Below are 20,679 nucleotides of genomic sequence, written 5' to 3'. Positions count from 1 at the left end.
TGAAATATATCAGTCCCTATTTTGGGTCACCCTTTCCAGGTGCTTCTATCTTGTGTCACATCAAACCCCCATGTTTCCTCAAATGCAGTTTCTTCATCTCCTTTTAGGCCTTCCTCCTGCGTGTCCGTAGCGCTTCCATTTCCGTGATCTCCTTCAACCTGTTGCAGAAGAGATGTTCACCATCAGGTGCCCAAACCTATTGGTGTTGACTTGGCTTTCTTTTACACTTCAATGAATTTTGCTGATCCCCTAATACATTTATTTCTTATCCATATGAACATCCTCATTTTGCCATATCTTATTCATATTTCTTTGGTGTTGCTACCTCTATCCCATACAGGGTAGCAGTTCTCACCACCACCTTATGTATTGTGCCCGTCAGCCTGATGGGGACTCTTGTCACAGAGCATGCCTTGTAACATCCTCCGATTATTCCATCTGTCTTGAATTCATTGGTTAGGCTCTTTATCCATATCATCCACAGCATCTGTTACTGAGTGCCGACACTTTACTTTTATGATGTTCACTTCTCCCAGCTTAATCATGGCTTGTTAATCATCATCCATCCCATTTGTCATATGTTTAGCCTTTGATCAACTTGCCTTCATCCCTCTACCCTCTAATGCATATCTCCACCTTTCTAGCATTCTAGCCCCACTCTAGTTCCTGCAGTCAAAACAATGTCATCAATGCCCCTTCAGACAAAAACAAAAAGGGCGTCCTCTCCATATGCCATAAGACTGGGAGAGTGGTAAGGACTTGCAATTCTGGATGCAGGTGCCACCTCACGGTCTTCGTTGTTCTTGTTGTTATTTATTTAGCTGGCTTTGTGTCAGCACGGGCTCTTATTCATAGAGCAGCCCGTAACCACGGCCTCCAAATAATGGGAGACATCACCTGTAACTACTATTCAGCCCGCTAATTTACTTTTGACCATTGTTATCACTTCCACATCCATTAAAAAGAAAGCATTTGTATTCATACTGCTCATTTTCACATCGAATAAATTTCAGGCTGCTCTAAGAGCAAGAGTCCTTTCTGGAATATCGCCAGCTTCGTAAACAACAGCTATTATAGTTTATTCAGAAGCACTAACTTTTTTTTTTATTAAGGTCAGTTGTTTATCTGCATCTCATACATAAGTTTACTTGCACTGATTCCTCTTGCTTAAAAATATTTTTCGTGTTATAAATTCATCCGTTTTTTCTAACCATTATCTCACTTTCTCCTCTAGCTATCGTAACTTTACGGAACTGCCCAAGACTGGTTCAAGTCCAGTGAAAATATTATATTTTAAAAGAGGCTTCGACAATTTCTGTATAGTGATTGCTTCACCAGTAAAATAGGTACGTTGATGCTTACAGACGGACGGATTCAACATCTGGCTACAGCTGGTTTCAAGTTATTTAAGCCATGATGTACAGTACATTGAGTGTTAGTTTTAGAGCCTTCAAACCTACAGCATCAACTTGATATCAGGTCGACTGAAAATATCTTATTTTTTTAGTGTTATGGTTAGGTTTTGACAATGTGGAATACGCTGTGAAGAGTTAGAGTGTCTTGACAGTTTTGTGAACAAAAATAAATTTCCGGGTACCGCTGGGGACCAGGAGGATAAAGTAAACAATTTACAATGTAAACGGAATCGCGTACGACTCAGTTTACAAAGTACAGCCTATGGAGTGTACATTGATAATAATTGGACGCAATCCTATGCTGTTGGACCGATCCTGTGATGTATACAATTAACCAGTATTTTGATTTATTATAACAAAAATAACGCATGTGAACGCCCAAAGGATAAGCCACCGTGGACGTAAACATACAAACAAGTAAATATTTTGGCAACGTGCACAATTTTACTTATTGGTACTTCACCATTTTCGTAGGAAAAAATAAATATGCAAATATAAAAAGATTAAATACTGTATAAAGTAAATTTTTATATGAGATTTAGGTTTATTTGCTTATACAGGAAAAAGTAAGCGCATTGCATGCTTAACATATGTATAGAACGAAACCATAGTGGCACTAATATTTGCATCTGTAATTACGGCATACCATCGCCACAAAACTTGAAAGATGTCAAATGAAGTTTGGTCCGCCAAATACTACTAGAGGTTGGCTATAATCGTACAACGGTTCCTTATAAAACAGCTTTTAAGATGTCTGAAGAAAACCACAATGAAACGGATGCCCAAGGAGAGTCGACAAATTTGGATTACGACGAGAAGACGAAAAAGGGAGAACTTTGTGTTAAGGTGATTTGCCTGGGTGATAGTGCTGTAGGAAAATCGAAGTAAGTCGTGTTTAAGTTATGTTAATTTGTTTTTGTGAGTGTGAATAAGCTTTCTAAATACTCATGGAAAAGATAATACAATGATACTTTAAATTCGTGGCCAAATAGACAAATCATTTAGTTTTCAAGACCCCCTTATCTGGTGTTGCTTTGCATTTCTGACCATTACCTATTGTTTTTGCAAACACCCGATTTTGTATTTCCATATCTTGGACATTTTATAGTAAAATTTCACAAGTTTCCAATAATCTAATTCAACATGTGAATTTTGTTTTTTTTAGATAGTTTTCCATGTGATTTTCATGAATTTTACATTAAGAGGAAATACTTCGTTAACCCAACAAGCCCTCCATTGTGTAGGATATAACGATCATGAGGGTTTCCAGCAAGGAAACCGGTTTTGGGAGAACAGATACGAATACATTACAGTGATGCATCCTGACTTAACCTTCCCTCGGGCACCATATCCATATCTGGCTTATTGGTTTCAACCCCCTACCAGACAACCCCCTAACCCACTCAACCAGATATAGAGTGCCATATGTCATTGAGCTAAAATATGAGATTCATCAACTAAACTGAGCTTAGGATGCTGGGTCCTTACCTGGCCAGGGGAGGACTCCCAGACATAACCTAACCTAGAGCACTATCAAATATATGGTAAGCCTAGTAGTTTATATAAGGCATCCCTTTAGGCTCTGTAACATTCCCAGTACCAGTATTTGTCACAGTTCTAGATAATAAATGGTAGGGAATGATTAACAGAATATTTCCACAAAAAATTAGTCAGAATCATTTGAAATGCAAAAAATTGTGGAAAAAACTCCTGTTCCTATCTTATGGAAATATAAGCCATCATTTTTTGTGTCGGAGTATTCCTCAGCTCAAGCTGGAAACTGTCGTTGAAACTTGGTAACAAGATGAAAGCCAGTACTTTTTCTTTGGTTATGGTCGACTTAATATGTCATGCTGTGCTACGACTGGCCATGGTGTTGATACTTCTTTCATCTGTTTTATTGTATGTATGGTTTTGTGTATTTTTTGTTTGATATGGATTTTAAACAAGAAATGTGAATAATGAAAGGTAAGAAGAATGTGAAGGGGAGTTTGTGCACTTTATGTCCTTGATACTAGTGTAACCAGTTTTGTTTTTCTGCAATGTTAGGTCCCACAGGAAGTGTAGTGGCTGGTCTCCTTTGCAAAGGAGTGGTTAGAAAGCAGCAGAGATAGGCCAAAAGATGCTTGCAGGTTTTGTGAAAACAGATTACTTTGCTTTTGATATCACCAAATCTTTCCTTCTAGACTAGACTGCCTCTCTGTCTCCCTAATACTCTACTTGTTCTCTTCGATCTCATGTAGTGAGGTACACACTTGGGGGTAGGTGACCAGCTCATGCTCTCCACCAGTGCTGATCCAGTTTCACTTACTGAGCTCTCCCTGTGTAAGACAGTGGCTCATGTTCATGGTTTGCCACCAGCTACCCCTGCTTCAATGGTGGATACACAGAATACTGGAAGATGTTTCTGGTTTGCTATTCCAAGCAATCTGTCTTTTACTAATGTACCTGCCAAGAAGCTCAATGCTGTCAGGCGCCCTGGTATCAAGCATAGACCATACTCTTCCAATGCTGCTGCCTGCCTCAGCATGTCTTCAGCTGTAGCAGAGGATAACAAGAGATAAGGAGAAGATCTTGTTGGAGGGGCTGAATACTAGCATGAGTTTCAGTGTTTCTTCCATCACATCTTGTTTCCTCTCATTGTGAGCATGCCCATGACACTCTTACTTTCAACCCCACCTGTACAGTATAGAAAAGTCCTTGTAATCATTTTACACCACTGAGATGGTGTTCATGGACATGCATACAGGATATCTTTCATCCTGGTTGCTTGGGCTCTTGCAACAACTGTATGAGTCTTTTCAACTAATTCTAGGTGATAGCGTCAGGGAATTCAGATGAGAGTCCCTTTTCTTGGTTCCTGCTTTTGCATGGACTCTTTGACTGCTTTGGCTGTTGCCTTAAAAGTTTTTCTCAGCAATCAAAGTAGGTTGAGCCACCAAAGAAAAAGTGGCCATGGGCAGTGAGTGCATCTCAATCTTAATCAGTATAAGTGGGTGTGACTTGGATCTGTTTAACGTGAAAGATGAAATATATGATTAATGAGTGTATGAAAAACAAGTTTTATATTTTAAAATTATCATTTCAAAAAATAAGTTTTGTATTTTAAAATTATCATTTAGGTTATTTCCTTTTCAAAAAGTTCCTAGGATTGATGTGGATGTTGAACTATTTTTCACCTTATTCCTTACTTTCCAGACTTGTTGAAAGGTTCCTTATGGATGGATACCAGCATCAGCAGCTGTCAACTTTTGCATTAACGTTACACAGGTATCGCACAAAACTTGAAGACAAGGATATCCTGGTAGGTTGGTATCACAACAGTTGTTCAAACTCTTTATTATGGTAAGACTGTGAAATTAACTCATACTGTATATGCATTGTTCATTTATTTTTATATCTACAAGAATACAAACCTTTTAATATTTTACTGCAAACCAGTTACTTTACAGTAGCCTAATTGTGCATCAAACTCAAAAGTTCTTACTAGGATAAATTCCTTGTAGTTACTTCAGCCCTTATACCACACTGTAAATTTTATTAAGGTGATAGCTAAGACTGATACGTTCTTTATTGTATGCCCAGGCACCTCGAACTTGTCAGAGGTATGCAAAATTATGTCACGAGAAAGCTCATGCTTTCAGCTTTATGATATAATTGAAAACACTGCTTCAAAAGCAAATGAGGGAACCTGAAAATGTGACAGATTTGTATTTTTTTAGGATATAAACCTACACGTTCATAAATGGAGTTACTAGTGTAAGACATGCTTTGGCTATCTCGACTAAAAACTTACATTTGAAATATGTTCTATTTCTCACTATATAATAACTAAAAAGATTCCTAAATTATGGGGAGTACATATACAGTATTTATACATTACAGCTTCATGCAAGATGTTGTGTGCTTTCCCATAGCGACTCCACCTTGTACTGTAGCACACAGTTTACGTTAGTTTTTGATGATTTCTTTCAATTCATATTCAGATTAAAGTACCTATGAAATAAAGCTATGTATGTTGGGAAATATTAAAATGGCTTTAGGGGTACTAAAAGTTATGCTAATACAAGTATTAGTCCCAAAGTTATTATATAAAGCTAAGTACCTCTTTAGTGAGTTGTATCTGTACCACAACAGTAACTTTGAACTCAATCCAAGTAGGCTAGTTGCTGTAATAACTGCACATAAATTTTGAAAGTTTCTTCAAGTTTCACTTTATTATATTTTTACTGTTCCAGCAGAACATTTAAGTGAAAATAGTTTACTCAAATCAATTTTGCATCAGTACTATATTTTGTATTATATTTGTTCCTACTTGAATAAAAACACAGTCATGTGTTATGTAGTATTCCTCAGCACAATCTGGAATCAGTTGCTGAAACTTGGTAACAAGGTAGTTAACTGGTGGTAGGCGGGTGAGTGTATGTATGGTGATTTTATTTTGTTGAGTCATGGCTGTATACTTAAAACGTGGAATGGAGAGGTGAAGGACATGAGCAAGAGTAGGGGTTGGACATGCAGTCCTGATCTTCCTAGTGAGGAATGATATAATTTGGTCCCATTCGCAGTGGAACGAAAGAAGAGGAAGGAGGCTGAAAAATATTCACTAGTTTCTTTGCTTCCCTCTCAAGATGGCAGCTGGCATCCCTGTGACAAACCAAATTATTTTAATACAAGTGAGGTTACAGGTTCAGGGTCTGTTACTCTGGCATCCCTGTTTACAGGAGTCTGTCTGTGCCCGTTACTGGGAACGTGACATATCTGGGTGGAGATTTAACTTACCAGTCAGTTGAGAGATTTCCTCCCACCTATGGAGTGAGTCTTACATAAAAGACGATGGTTTGTATTTCTGTAGGAACAAAACACAAATTTGTAAAGTAATTTGTATTTGTAGTAGATATACAAACTAGAGCCTTTTATCATAATCCCACCTCACTACCCTGCTAATTCCCTGATCTGAAGTAAAAGGTGCTTGGTGACAGTTGCTGAGTATTAGTTCCCTTTTACTCACCCACCTACCACCAATTAACTGCCTTTTTACCAGGTTTCAGCAACTGATTCCAGCTGGTGCTGTGGAATTATTTACAGTGCTGTATTATAAAAAAATTTGTTAAACATTTTTTTTATACCATGAAACTAGTGTATTTCTTAAACTTCGTTTTTTGTTACAGTGTAATAGGAGAAATTGTAATTTTATTTGCTTGAATTTTTTCAGACTTTTGGGATACAGCTGGACAGGAGAGATTCCAGACAATGCACCCTTCTTACTATCACCAAGTTAGTAAACATGATAATTATATACATTCTTATAAATGACACTGTGTTCCTATGGTGATACAAACCCTCGTCTTTTATATGAATATACATGTGGCAAAAGGTGGTCCGGTCATTAAAGTCTGGTAAATTGGTAGATAACTAATGTCAGGTGAGTGTCACTTTTTCTTTGGCTTCACTGCTGTTAACGTGTCCACACACACTATTTAACAGTGATCATGGTTTCTGTGTTGAAGCAATTACCCTTGTGGATTTTCTGTTGACAACTTGGCTTATATCTTGGTTGTTGCAATGATTGTTGTATGAACGATTGCATATGACTCTTGTACAAAAGACAGAACAGAGAGGTGTTCTGAGTAGCACAGTGTGTGTGTGGAAGGTTTATGTCACCCATGAACCTTGACTTATTGAGTTTTATCTTCTTTCAGAAGACAGGGTTGTATGCTGTCTTTCAAGCTGCAGAATTATGGGTCCAAGATGAATAAGCTGAAGAAGGCCTCATCTGTGTCACCTAAGAGGCATACACCATCATTTTCTCCTTCAGACCTTGAATGATGACCCATGCTTCCACTGCTGGGATGTTGTCTGTCTGTTCTCCCCTTGGTTGAAAAAGGGAAAGCCACAATTGAAAGGTGACCAACGTAGATGCTCCCAGGTAGGGACTGTGGATGGTGCAATGGCTGTGCCTGCAATTTCTATCAACCCTTCTTCTGTTCCTGCCACTCCAATTCCTGCACAGACTACTTTGAAGAAGGATTAGATGAAAGAATGACTGAAGGTACTTTGACCTTGTCTAGGATTAGTGGAGTATCTGTCTTTCATAACCATGGAGCACTTGGCTACAGCCAAGAGCTTGGTGCCTGCCTCAGTCTTGGCAGACCTCTGCTTCATCAGTAGCCTCTCCTGTCAAGACCACCATTCCTGGTTTTACTGTAGTTCCTGCTGTTCCTGTTACTTGTTCTGCAATCCCTGCTTCAACTCCTGTCCCTGCTTCAACTTTTGATGGGCCTTGGAAAAGTTGGAGAGGCCAATTGCCCTAAAAGGTCAAAGAAGCACAGATGCACTTTACCTTCCTCATATTTGTCATTGTCTTCTTCCTTATCTTCCCTGTCGTTGGTCCAACAGCAGTGTTACATATATCAAAGTACATAAATATAATGTGAACAGATTCAAATTGTAATGGAATGATGTAGGTCTGAACATAGCCTATTGTCTCCTGTACACTAGTTCATCTATTCTTTTTCTTTTTCCATGAAATGTAAGGCTTATTTTTTTGTTGTTCTATATTTTCCTCACTGAAAAGTAATTGTTTTGCTGCTTTATCAAGATTTTCCCATATGGCTGCTGAAGCTCTAGTATACATCCTTTTTCTCTGTATTGGAGGTAGATACAAAAATTAAGTAGGTCTTTGTTTGTATTTTCACAAAAACACAATTTGCATTACAATTTTCATGACTTCTTAATGTTCAGTTGCATTGTGTTTGTTCTGGCTCTTATTAAAAGTATAGATGAAAAAGTGTAATAGTACAGGTATGTCACTTACTTTCTTGCTTCTGTTTGTTGTATAAAGACAAAATTTTTTTGTTTCTTGTTCACTCTTCCGTTTTATAGTAAGATATCACAGTATTTTCCTTTCAGTTTAATTTATATTCTTGTCATCATCAACTCTGTAAATTTTAAATTGATTTTTATCAGTATTTTTTCCACCATTTTGTTCATTTTTCATCCATACCTATGATTATTTTCTTACAGAATTTTCTTCAGCCCATTTGTAACTGACTCTGGTATTGCAGCTCACTCTCTGCCACTCTTGTATTTACTGAGGATGCTCCTATCTCACCCCTTAATATTACATTTGCTTACATTTGGATGATCCAGATATCCATCTGTAAACCTCATTCTTTATTCTTTGAAAACTTTCAGTCTGTGCTTTGATTAGATTTATTATCTCACAGAAATTTGGGAGCTGCCAGACCAAACTTGACATTACTGTACAAAGCAATTGTCATGTCTTTTGTAGACTACAGATGTTAGACATACTTCAGCTACAGATTGAAAAGTGTAGATCCATGGGGAGGTTGGGGGGCAGCACAAGGTTTCGCCCACTAACACAGGATACACCTGCACAATCAAAAGTGGCTGTTTCTGTCGTCCTTGGTGGCACAGTTACTCCAGAAGAGAGATCACCTCTCATTTTGTTGTAAACTGGGGATCATGATGAACTTTGTTAAGTTAGATGTAGATCTTTCTCCCAAAGATGATTTGCTGGCATCCCTCTAAGTGCAGCAGGATGATTTCAGGTGCACTGTTCTTGGCATCAGCTTGTGTCTCCCCTCTTGGAAGGAGTTTCTCAAGCAACCATGCTTATTGGTTTCTAGAGGACCTGGACATCCTATGTTTTCATGCCTGTATGTTATTTAGCAAAATGGAGATGTGGCAGAATTGCAGAGCCTCTTCCTTTGCTTAGAAGAATTGGCAAGACTTACATACAGTAACTGGCAGTCATAAGCACCAGGATCAGTCATTTAGGTAATGTTAGTTAGTTCCTGACTTTGCACAGAGATCCAAACAACTAGTGGCTATGACCGTTTCTTGTACTCTTTGACTTATTTTCCTTGTTTTCTGTCTCCTAAAAGGGACAAAACTGCTCTCCCCTGCATATCAGAACTAATAGGCTCTACCTAAGGAGGACCAGTTACCTCAAGAGTAATGCCTTCATCTGGTGCATTTTTGTGAGGTTTAGGAATAAATTTTCATTTTGAATTCCTCTTAGTTTCAAGTATATTTAGTGTAATGATTGATAATGCAAAACAGTTTCAGAGTGCAAATCACCAGTTTACCCATTTTCTTTTTGCAGTTTCTAACACAGAAAGTTAGACTTGAACCCTAAATACAAGTCATCGTGACATGCATTGTTAGATGTAGTGAAGAGGTTGCAAAATCATCATTCTTGTCTTCAGCTTTCATACATGGTACTGTTAAGAGATATAGTTTTCACAGCTTTGCCTACTGAAAGTTACTTTACATGATGCAAGTGCTCTTCTGTACATGATATGGTTTGGGACCATCTGTTAACAAACATTCAGACTACTAGAGATTATGTTCCTAGCTCCATACATTCCCCAGGTACTCTGGGACCTTTTGTGTTTCAGCTTCCCACCTAAAAAGGGAGTCACATATAATTAATGGTATTTTGTTGAAAAAAGAATTGTACGAAATAACAATTTTTACACAAACCCATTAACCACAAAGTGATTGCCCTCCTCAATCTCATGAACTTTGCTGCCTTTCATGCAGTTTCCATGAAAAGTAAGGGTTGTTGGTTAACACAGTGCATACCTTAGGTTTCAAAGAGCTCATGTGTAGTGAGACTGCTTTCATCTGTCTGACAAACAAAATAATCTGTGATTCTGGTAAACTGGAAAACTGATATGGGCATATATTATTAATGGGGTTGACTGAAAAAACTCCTGGGTTATAAAAACATAATTTTCAATAAGTTAGTTTATTGCAGTTTATACTGGTTTAAACATGCATGAATAAATGGCAATGTATATGGATTTAAAATTAACTTTAAAATGAATTCCTTTGCCAGGCCCATGCAGCTATTTTAGTATTTGACGGCACCCGAAAAGTTACTTACAAGAATCTCCCTAATTGGTACAAGGAGTTGAGGCAGCATCGACCAGAGATTCCTTGTTTCTGTGCAGTAAACAAGATTGATGGTATGTATTTTTTCTGTGTGTTCTTTCAGCGTGACTACAGTAATGCCACTTACACATATTTTCTGTTGAATTTGGGTAAATGGTAGTAGATATTATGTTTGGTATTTAGTTTAAGGTTATTATTAAGAATGAGTGCATATTTTCATAGAATTAATAAAAAAAAAAAGCAAAGGCATAGATATGTGATTAACAAAAAATAACATTAATAAATAAATTAGAAATAAACTTTAGTACCTTCAAGCAATGGCAGTTAAAACAAAAGAAATGGTTGAGTTGGAGAGACACTTAATGGAGACCACTGGCTTCATTCATGAGCCTAATGATCTCAGAGATGACCAGGGCAGTCAGTATGAGCCCAATCTCGTCCATCACACATAACCCAGTGTTTGTTCCTGAGGTTAGGCTGTTGTTCAGACTTCCCTGGTTAATGCTGGCTTGAGGAGTCTGGTTTTTGGACCAGAGAACTCTGGTGTATCAATTGAGGTTTTACATGCCTGATGACCATGAAACTATTCCCCCATTAGGCTGACTAATCAGTCTGCAGGCTGGTGAACAGCTGGATAGACTTATGGCTTAAGGGATTGGTTTCTTTCCCACCTAAGCTGGAGCCTTGGAGCCGGGTGTCATGGACTCCATTCACTCTGCCTTGTAGATAGACTTATGGTTATACACTTTAGCAAACTTAGCCAATAGTGATGTGTCTTCCAACGTCGGCAGGTAAAAGCTCTGAAAGAGTGATGGTGTTGGGAGGTAATTGCTGTCCTTCGAAAGAAAAAAATAGATATTGTCATTTATATAGTATGGCATATATAGTTAACTTCTTATATTCCTTTTTTTAAATTATATAAACTAATGAAATATGTAAGGCATTAGTTTTCTATAATTATCTTCAAAATTCTTATTTTTGCCTTTTTCTTTATTGTAGGAAACACTAAAATAATAAGTAATATAAAATGTATGACTGGTTCATTAGAGTCCCTGTATTCTGACATTTATTTCTCTTACAGAGAATGAAGAAATAGCAGGCAAGAGTTTTGCCTTTCCAGAAAAGAATAATATACCCATGTACTATGTATCTGCTTCCAATGGAACTAATGTGGTAAAGGTAAGTCTGTAAGCTAACTGTTTTAAGTCCTTGTTGCTAAATGTCCATAAAATATTCAAGAGCCACATTATGCAAGAAAACTATGTACGTATTGTCCCTCAAAAATGAATCTGTGTTTGGCTAGTATGCCATTCATACTTCCAGTGTGAAAAAGACAGAAATATGTTTGCTATAAATTTTGCAGTTTTTGGTGAGAGCAGATCATGTCAGAGTAGTTGGTTCTCAAAAATTAGTGAGATTTATATTTTACTACTGGATTTTTATATAACTGTTCCTTTATCCCTTCCAGAAATATGAAAGAGAGTAATCACAAGTATTTGTTTTATCAAAAACCCATCACTTTACAGTAACCGAATTGTGTCAAGCTAAATTTTAAGTTTACTCCGGAAGAAGGGGAGGGGTTCCCACCTAATCATCAAAACACATCTCCCAGTTTTGCTGTAAAAAGTTTGATCATCCTGCGCTTATATATTACATATTTAACATTTTTCTCACTACAGTATTGCAAATATTCCTCACCGATAATGAGTTTTTAATGATGCTTTATTCTTAATTCTACCTAATTATTCAGAGTTAGTGGTGAACTCTTTTCTGTAAGTTGTTTGAGTGCACTGTTACCTGTAAGTTTTGACTTTCTTTTGAAGAGCCAATCTGTCCTTTTAAAGAGCTTTTCTGTGCATTTCTCAACAGTGCTATTTTTGGTGTAGGCGTTATTTGCTTATTATACTGTAGTATTAAATTTTTTCCATAATACAGTACAATTTCAATGTTGAGTGGTACTAGGTTTAAGTACAACTGCATCTAGTACTTCTTAGGTATTTTTTGTTTCTTGCTTATGTGAAGTTTTTTCATTGATTCAAACTTCACATTTTCAGTATTGGTAGCCCTCCTGGTTGTTACTGAAAGAGGGTTTCTAACAATGGTTTTCGAGTTTTGTTAATATTAGGGTCCTGATCATTCTTGTGGTTTCAGTTTCCATGCACCATCTCTGCTGCCAGCATCAGCAAAATTAACAGCAGTATCACATATATAGGTAGACCTCAAATCAATAATTGGGATATCTTTATACTTGAAGCATGTGTAGGTCTAATTATCAGTAAACCCTTTTCCTTGACTTTCTCTGCATAAGTTTTCCTTTCAGTTTCTGTGAGTTCCATCTTCTTCATGATATTATTGATCTTTGAGTCAAAGACCTGAGGAAAATCCATTGTGTCATCATCTGTCTCATCCCAATTATGTACTCAGATGTCCAGCAGTTTTTTTCATCTTGCTTAGTAATCTGAGCATCCTGCCCATCAATCATAACTGTTTTCTCAAAAATCTCTTTGATTTTGCATATTACTGTATTCACTCACTAATAAATAGACTCTGTCAAAACAATTATGTCAGAGCCACTTAGGTCTCCTAATGTTTTCATTATTGATGTCACCCAAGAAAACATTTTTATACCATCCATCATATTCACATCCTATCCTGAGTGATGTAAATAATGTCAATCACTCAGTCACCAGAGGGCACCTACTACCCCTGACCCCCTAGGTTGGTTAATATCTTTTATTTCATGTCATACCCTCAATCAGTTGCCAATGATTTTACAATCGTCTGGCTTTTTAGAAAGAATTAACATCCAGTTATAATTCTTAAATGATGGGTCTCTTACCCACATTTAGGATGCTAATAGCTAACACTCATAGATGCAATACTGGATTTGGTGCCATGTGTCAAGAATATTGTCTCCACGTGTATACTGTATCTTGAGCTGGTTTGCTCTGCTTTGGGTGACGCTGTGCTAAAACCAGGCTCAGGACTTACGGACTTAAAAGTAAACAAAGTGGTTTGTATATTTTTTAATCCTGTATATTATTGTTGCCATTGTCTGATAATAAAGAATATTTAAACATTTTCAAATAATTTTCTTCATTACAGCTTTTCAAAGATGCCATAAATGCAGCATTTCAATATAAAAAGAACCCTACAGACTTCACTGACCAAGTTATGGAAGAACTGGAAATGGATATGGATTTATGAAATGGATTAATTGTTTAGCACTATTACGTCGATTCAGCAGTTATTAGTGGATGCATGGGCTCGAAGGACTCACCTGTAAGCCATGTTTTAACTTTTGGTCCAAATCACAAACAAGAACATTTCCATAAACTAAAATAGTAAGACACTTAATTTACTCAGTTTTAATATTATATGAAATATACCATTTGTGATGCTTATTAGATTGTAGTTCTTAATGGGAATGGAATCTGTTGTATCCTAGAATAGTTATTTAAGTTTTGTTATATATAAGCTTAGTATGTATATCTGAACAATTAGCATTTTTTCATTGCTTGCTTTATTACTGTATTGTAGACCAAGTGTAAAAATTATTTACTTTCAAACTGGGCAAAGAGCATATCTCACAAGATTGGAGGTGGTGCAGTAAATTTAAATGTGTTCACTTTTAGAACAATAATAATAATAATAAATATGATATAACAAGGTTAGTGTAGAATAACTGTAATGAGAATAATTGAAGTGATTCATAATATATATTTTACCTAGTACAATGTGGATTCTTATAGAACATGTATGCTATTACTCACTAATAAGGCACATATTGAAGTACTGTACAGTACAGTATAGAAATTTTTGGTTATTATGTTAAAGTAAATGCTGATAATTTGTTTTAAATAGAAATTGAAATACATATGCTGTTTAATCCGGTTGTATTCTTCTCAATCACGAAGATAAAATATCTTGATGTACTCCACAATGAAAATGAAGGAGAAACCAGAGAGGAAAAAAGGAAATGTACAGTTCTCAATTTGTATTTCTTTTTTTCTCTGTGGTTTCTCCTTTGTTTTCATTGTGGAGTATATTGACATATGCTATTCAATGCGTGTCTTACTACTAACACAGGCATCCAAAATATCCTTGGTTTTTTCCTTGAAGATTGACGTCACATAGATTTCTGGTAAATTATATTAATGATTTGACTGTAAATTGTGTGGGAAAAATTTATGAAGACTTTGGAATGGGTTTTAACAAGTTTCGTTAGGAAAATATGCGATGCATTGCCCAAAACTCTTTCTTTGTGTATCCAAATCTCTAGCGTAAGGTGTTGCATAAACATTCACCAATTTTACTTTTAAAATTTAATTCATTATTTGTTAATCTCGTGAAAAATGTTTGATGTTAGGGTAGCTACTCAGCTTTGCCACATTATGTCAAACGATTTGAATCTCAGTTATCAGACTTGAAGAATACTGTGAGAAAATTTCAAGTTGAGAGTATAACAGGAGATCTATACTGTATTGTGCTGTAGATTTCAATTAATTATTGTATGTTGCTGTTTTCCTCTGGAAACAGGTTTGTTTCATCACAGCCCCATTAATCATATACCTGCAGTCGTGATGATCCTAGGATTGTGACTCTTTTATCTATCATATAGAAGAAGGCTGTCTCATTCTACATTCATCTTTTTGGCCCTCAGGCATGTATAAACTAAAAACTCTCACTTTTCTCGGTCCCGCAGTGCTGTCACCACCTCAGCCATTGTCCTTCAAATGTCTTCTTCAGTATTGCTTCCAGCACTTTTTACCAAATTATTTTCCATTTAATATAGTTTATGACACCCCTGTTTCACTTTAGTGCTTATATAAATAATTAAAAGATGAAATTAGAATTTATTAAGTATTTTAGCCACCAGTGTCGCTTTTGTATTACCTGGCACCACAGGCAGTAATTATTAGTGAGTAACTACCCTTTTGATAATCTCAGAATGTAGCTTTTAGCAGTGTTTCTTCATTCTAGCATATTATTCAAGTGTTTTTTATATAGTCCACTTTTAACCCATTTAATTTAGTTATATTGTGTGACATTAATTAACTAAAAAGTAGTTTGGTACTTGGTGCTCAAGAACATTGTAGTGAAAAGTAAGTATCTATAGGTTTCAATTTATATTTGGTTACAGCTGTGTATTTACCTTTTACACTGAGTTTTTATGTTAGAAAAAACAAGTAATTATTCTGTGGTTTGCTTCTTTATTTTATTCTTGTTCAATTCGGTATTTTTCTTATTGTAATCTTTTTTTTTTCTGTTTTTCACTGTGGAGTGATGGGTAGGTATACTTTATTTTGTTATTTTGCTATGTTTTAAATTTGTGTTTTTACCTTACTTTTGCTTTTGGCTGTGTATTTGATGCTACAGGTATAATTTTGCCTTTATGCAATGTGCCTTTTGTAGGTAGGCTATTCTATGTATTTTAGCATTAATCCTTTGTTATTGTTTTATATTTTTAATTGGTGTATTTATTATATCTGTTGCCATCCTTAATTATAGCCTATTTTGATATTTAGTTTGTGATGTGTTTCATGTTTTCAATTTTGACAATTTTCCAGCATAATAGTGATAAAAATTGAGATGGTTTGGAGAATTGATGAGAAGGAAAGAGGAATACTTAAAGAAGCATTATATGTGGAAGTAGCAAGGAGACCTATAGGAATGCCCAGGAAATCATGGAAGAAATGGATTGATGACATCCAAGACCTAATGAGATTTCAGGCAGAAAGTGCACAGGACAGAGGCGAATGTAGGAATTCATTTTGCATGTAACACCATAGAGGGAAAAGCTGATTTAAAAATGATAATGATAGTGGTGATGATGATGATGTGTCATATGCTAGTGATATTTTTGTAATGATCTAGTTGTGCCTTGTCATACCGTGATATGTTTAATTTATGTGATCGAGTGCCATGAATTGAGTACGTATTACCTGTTATAGTATGCTTAGCAGAGGTTTTCCAGATAAGGCCTTTCATATAATTTTGCATCTTTGCAGTAATAACCACTCCTTGCCTGTTTGCTTTGCCCTTGGGATCAGATCCCTTGTTCTGATAATTTACTTGCTGTGTGCTATGTTGTGTGTAGAGGTGGATGTGATAAGCACCTCTGTCATCAGGTTCTTCTACCAGAAGGTCTGCTGCTGCTGCTTTACAACCTTTTTGCTAGGGCAGCAGTGGTATTGTCTCCATTATGTTGTTATGAAAATTGCTAAGCCTTCGATGATGGCTTCCTGGTTCCAGTCATGACCATTCTTTTTCTGCATTTATATGTGTATTGTTAGCATGCTCATGAGTTAACAGTGCTTGTAGATTGACAGCATGCTCATGGGTTAACAGGATGCTCATGGACTGACATACGTACATAGCTACTCTGTACCCTTACCTTTAAGCGTACTCACAGATTGATATGCCCGCCGAGTTGCTTGCTACTCAAACTGCAAGTAGCCATGCCCACCTTATCCAAGCTTGCTTGTGACAGCTTGCCCACTGCTCAACCTATATGTTTAACCCCTTCTTTACCCATGACTTAATTCCTGTCAGGTTTTCTGTGCCACTGTTGTCCAGCAGACATGTTGTAGACCCATGTTTGGTTCATGAGGAGGAGATTTATTTTTTCAGACTTCATGATTCTTCATTGTTAGTTATCAGATATGGCTTCTTTTGTTGCCATCTTTCTGCAGTGGCTGCTCTTATAGTGGCCATCAGTTCCTTTTACACAATTTGGGATGCTGAACCAGTCAGTATTGCTTCTCCAAATGTGGGTACTCCATTCCTCCATCCATGCAGATGTAGTAATCCCTTCTGATTTACTAACATCTAGTATCATTCAGGAGGTTCTTTCTCTCTGATTTTTCTGGCTTAGGCTTGCTTCCATGAGTATTAAGGGGCAGCTCTGTTTCTAGCAGATAGTCTGCTACTGCTTGGGGTTCTGCCTTTGTCAGCAACTTTGACCAGTACTGTTACTGCTCTTATAAACAAGGGAGGACTGAGAAATGAGGTTAGTTATTGCCAATGCTGACCATGACCATTCCACTTTCCCATGAGACCCTAGTTTAACTTGCATCATTCCAAAGAAGAATCTTCCAAGTTGAATCCTCATGTTCATGTTCATGCCAAGGTTGATAACTGTAGAAACAGTGTCAACTACAGTCAAAAGGAGGTACTTGTAGAATCCTAGTAATGATAGTCAGGCTTGAGAGTTGGTGAAGGATATTGGTCATGAATTACTGTTCAACTTGTTGTGAGTCTTTGACCAAGAAGTAAACAGTTAGGCAGTACATCAGCCAGTCCCCCTTTCCCTTCTTGTGGGTAGCCTCACTCCTTGGTAGAGAAATGATGCTGCTGCCCTCATCACTTTGTGGTATTGACCGTCATGTGTTCAGCAGTCCTCTTTGCTAGGGACCCTGGCTTTATAAAAAGTATATTTGCAATAAAAATTTTTGGTGTGCAGAGAGTACTCCTTATAGCCCACTAGGGTGGGTGTCTCATCTCATCAAGGAACAATTGAGGTTTGCAAAAAGAAGCTTCTCTTTTGATCTTATCAATAACAAATTATATTTGGAAAAGTAGTGACCTCATCTCTCAAGGTGAAGGGTCTTGCCATAAAAGTTCTGAGCTGCAAAATCAAGCATGTATAATCCCTCCAATAGTATCCATCTACCATTCAAGAACTTCATCACTTATGTGAACCCCTGATACAGGCATTTTGAAATGCAGGGTTCATGACCAGTAAATGATTAGTATTTGTGAACCCCTGATTCAGGCATTTTGAAATGCAGGGTTCATGACCAGTAAATGATTAGCATTTGTCATTCTCTTTTGCTATGGAACATTTGGCATGCTGCTTTGTCATCCTTGCCAACAATAGGAGCAGTAGAGTACTGCACACCACCTACTTGTATTTCATTCTTGACTTTCATTTTAACAAATAGGATACTGAGGATTTTTCTGTCGTGGAGAAAGAGGATCGATGTAGACCTAGACTTGATGAGAGTTCAGCCAGAACTCTCATCAAGTCTGTCTCTCTCTCTCTCTCTCTCTCTCTCTCTCTCTCTCTCTCTCTCTCTCTCTCTCTCTCTCTCTCTCTCTCTCTCTCTCTCTCTCTCTTTTGGAATGGCCAGTCATTTTTGTGTAATTGTGTACATACAAGTGTGGTTACTTATTGCTACCAATGATATGCAGGTACTTTTAGAGTTGGTAGTGACCCTCCGTGGTTGTGTGATCTATTCTTCTGTATCTGTCACTGTCATTTCTTTTATTTTCTAGTTTTTACATATTTTTGTATGAAAATGGTTTTTGAAGCGTAATTGTGTGCATGCATATTTATTCCAAATAAGGGCTGTATAGTAGGTAGGGGTTTCTTTTATGATTAATTTTATAATATTTTTGAGTGGCATGGAATGTATCCTATTAAACCCATGTTACAATGGGATCATTATGTGATCATTTCCCTAATGATCTGTTTTTGAAACCTCACCCAATCATATTTTAATTGCTTGTATATGATTAATGAGTTTGTGTAAAAAACTCTTGTATTATAAAGACATTATTTTCACACAAATGTTTATATATATCTCTCAGCATGTTTTGTTAGACAAAGTTTTACTTCAAAACGTAAGTTTAAGAAAGAAAACTCAGTTCTTTTTAGATATTATTGCACAAATGGTAAAATTCCAGACTTATGGGATATTTAAAACTTTGTGGTTGTTAACTTACCCTGGGATCAAGCTGCCTTATTGTAGTGTAGGCTGTTTTTAATATTTTACTTAAGAGTCATTCATAAGTAGATATCCTGTATCGTACATGTACTGCAAAGTTGAACTTTCATTCATGTACAACACAAATGAAGTTCAGGATGCTCATAAACTTTTAAGAAGAATTTTGCAGATGTTATTTGCATTTGCAAGGGAGATGAAATTTATTAACTTAGTACAGTGTATAGTGAGAAGTCAGCATTTATTTTTTATCTGGAGTTGTGAGTTCTAGTCAGAGTTAAAGTGCTCAGTTAGTTACATTGATTTAGTGTATATCTTAACTTTTTTCAGTCTAATTGTTACAATGCAAAGTCTGTACAGTATAACAGATGTTTACAAAATGAAAACAGTGCACAATAAATCTTTGAAGATAACATGAAAATATTCATGGTCTAAAATGTTGATGTTTCTCTGATGCCTTATTTTAATACTGTATCAATAAATGTTAAATCGAAAAAAATCTATAAACCAGTTTTATTGAAACAAAGCCTTTGTCAGTTGTGGATTCCATAACATGTGTTGACTAATTTTTAGTACTCAGTCAACATCCATCATGAGAAAATTATAGTGTGATATCTGCTATAGCTCATAGTTTGTAGAGAGTGACAGTTTCATAAGTATACCAAAGATCTGTAAAAATTTCTTGGAAACTAGAATTTTTCTAGTGCTCAACCTACCCATGAATGAGTCTGATTCCCAGTTGGCTGGTGACTAGCCCAAGGCAATTTATGACTTCAGGTCTAATGCTCATTGCATTGTTATTCCATATCACACACCTGGAGGCAGACTGCTAGGTTTACCTATCTCCCCTTTAACATTACTTGCTCTAACTTTCACTCAAGAACAAGTCATTCGTGGGAGTCTCGTGGGAATCCAAGCATGTGACCTTGCTCACATTAAATTACTTTATAGTAATAGTAATATGAAGGCTATCCATTTAGTTGCTTGGTAGATATTTCAACCAGTTAATAAAGAACAGTTGCTCTTAGGATGAAAAATATTTATATGATTTAACATGTTCCAAATGTCCCCAGAAGTACCAGCATTTTATTTATCAGGCAGAACAAGATGATGATCTTCACTGATGTAACCTTACTTTTGATGAAAACTTTGAGGAAGTGACATTTGAGAGGCTTCCATGAAGGCACTCATGATATATATTGGTATGCATGAAAAGTACTTTGGAAATTTAAGGTGTCAAGAACCAAGCTTCTACCATAGTAGCTTTTAGCTTTTGTAAAAAGTATGAACAAAAACCATGGCATGTGAAACATGATATTTGTATCAGGACAGTGTCTTTCAAAACTGGAAAAGTGTGACACCAGAGGATCATTCTCTTAATAATGCCATGTAAGACTGGTGAAGATAACAATGACCTGCAACATCTGCCTCCACAGGTAGCATGGTCCACCAGCACCACCAATCTTTGCATTACTGTAGGGTCCGGAGTACACTTGCTTTGGCCAAAGGGTGAACAGATTTCTGGAGAGATGCTTCGCCCTTGCGCATGACTGAAGAAAAGGAAGGAATGGTGAAGCGTGTAGTGGACATTTTCTCACCCAGTGGATCCA

General features: G+C 36.6%; 1 protein-coding gene across 2 annotated transcripts; it reads left to right on the top strand.

The window, feature by feature from the left end:
- Positions 1-2,026: 2,026 nt before the first annotated feature.
- On the top strand, positions 2,027-19,507 carry LOC136846132 (rab-like protein 2A). 2 transcript variants are annotated; one of them, XM_067116874.1, is made up of 7 exons: positions 2,027-2,299; positions 4,614-4,723; positions 6,631-6,692; positions 10,285-10,414; positions 11,422-11,519; positions 13,446-13,622; positions 15,911-19,507. In XM_067116874.1, exons 1-6 carry the CDS (start codon positions 2,166-2,168, stop codon positions 13,545-13,547), a joined length of 636 nt encoding a protein of 211 aa, XP_066972975.1. In that variant the 5' UTR covers positions 2,027-2,165; the 3' UTR covers positions 13,548-13,622; positions 15,911-19,507. The 2 variants fall into 2 exon arrangements, with proteins under 2 accessions (XP_066972975.1, XP_066972974.1); XM_067116873.1 differs by having other exon boundaries at positions 13,446-13,684.
- The last annotated feature ends 1,172 nt before the right edge of the window (positions 19,508-20,679 follow it).

Source organism: Macrobrachium rosenbergii, chromosome 14 (assembly GCF_040412425.1).
Source record: "Macrobrachium rosenbergii isolate ZJJX-2024 chromosome 14, ASM4041242v1, whole genome shotgun sequence".
Taxonomy (NCBI): Eukaryota; Metazoa; Arthropoda; class Malacostraca; order Decapoda; family Palaemonidae; genus Macrobrachium; species Macrobrachium rosenbergii.
This window is presented reverse-complemented; position numbering and strand designations above follow the sequence as displayed.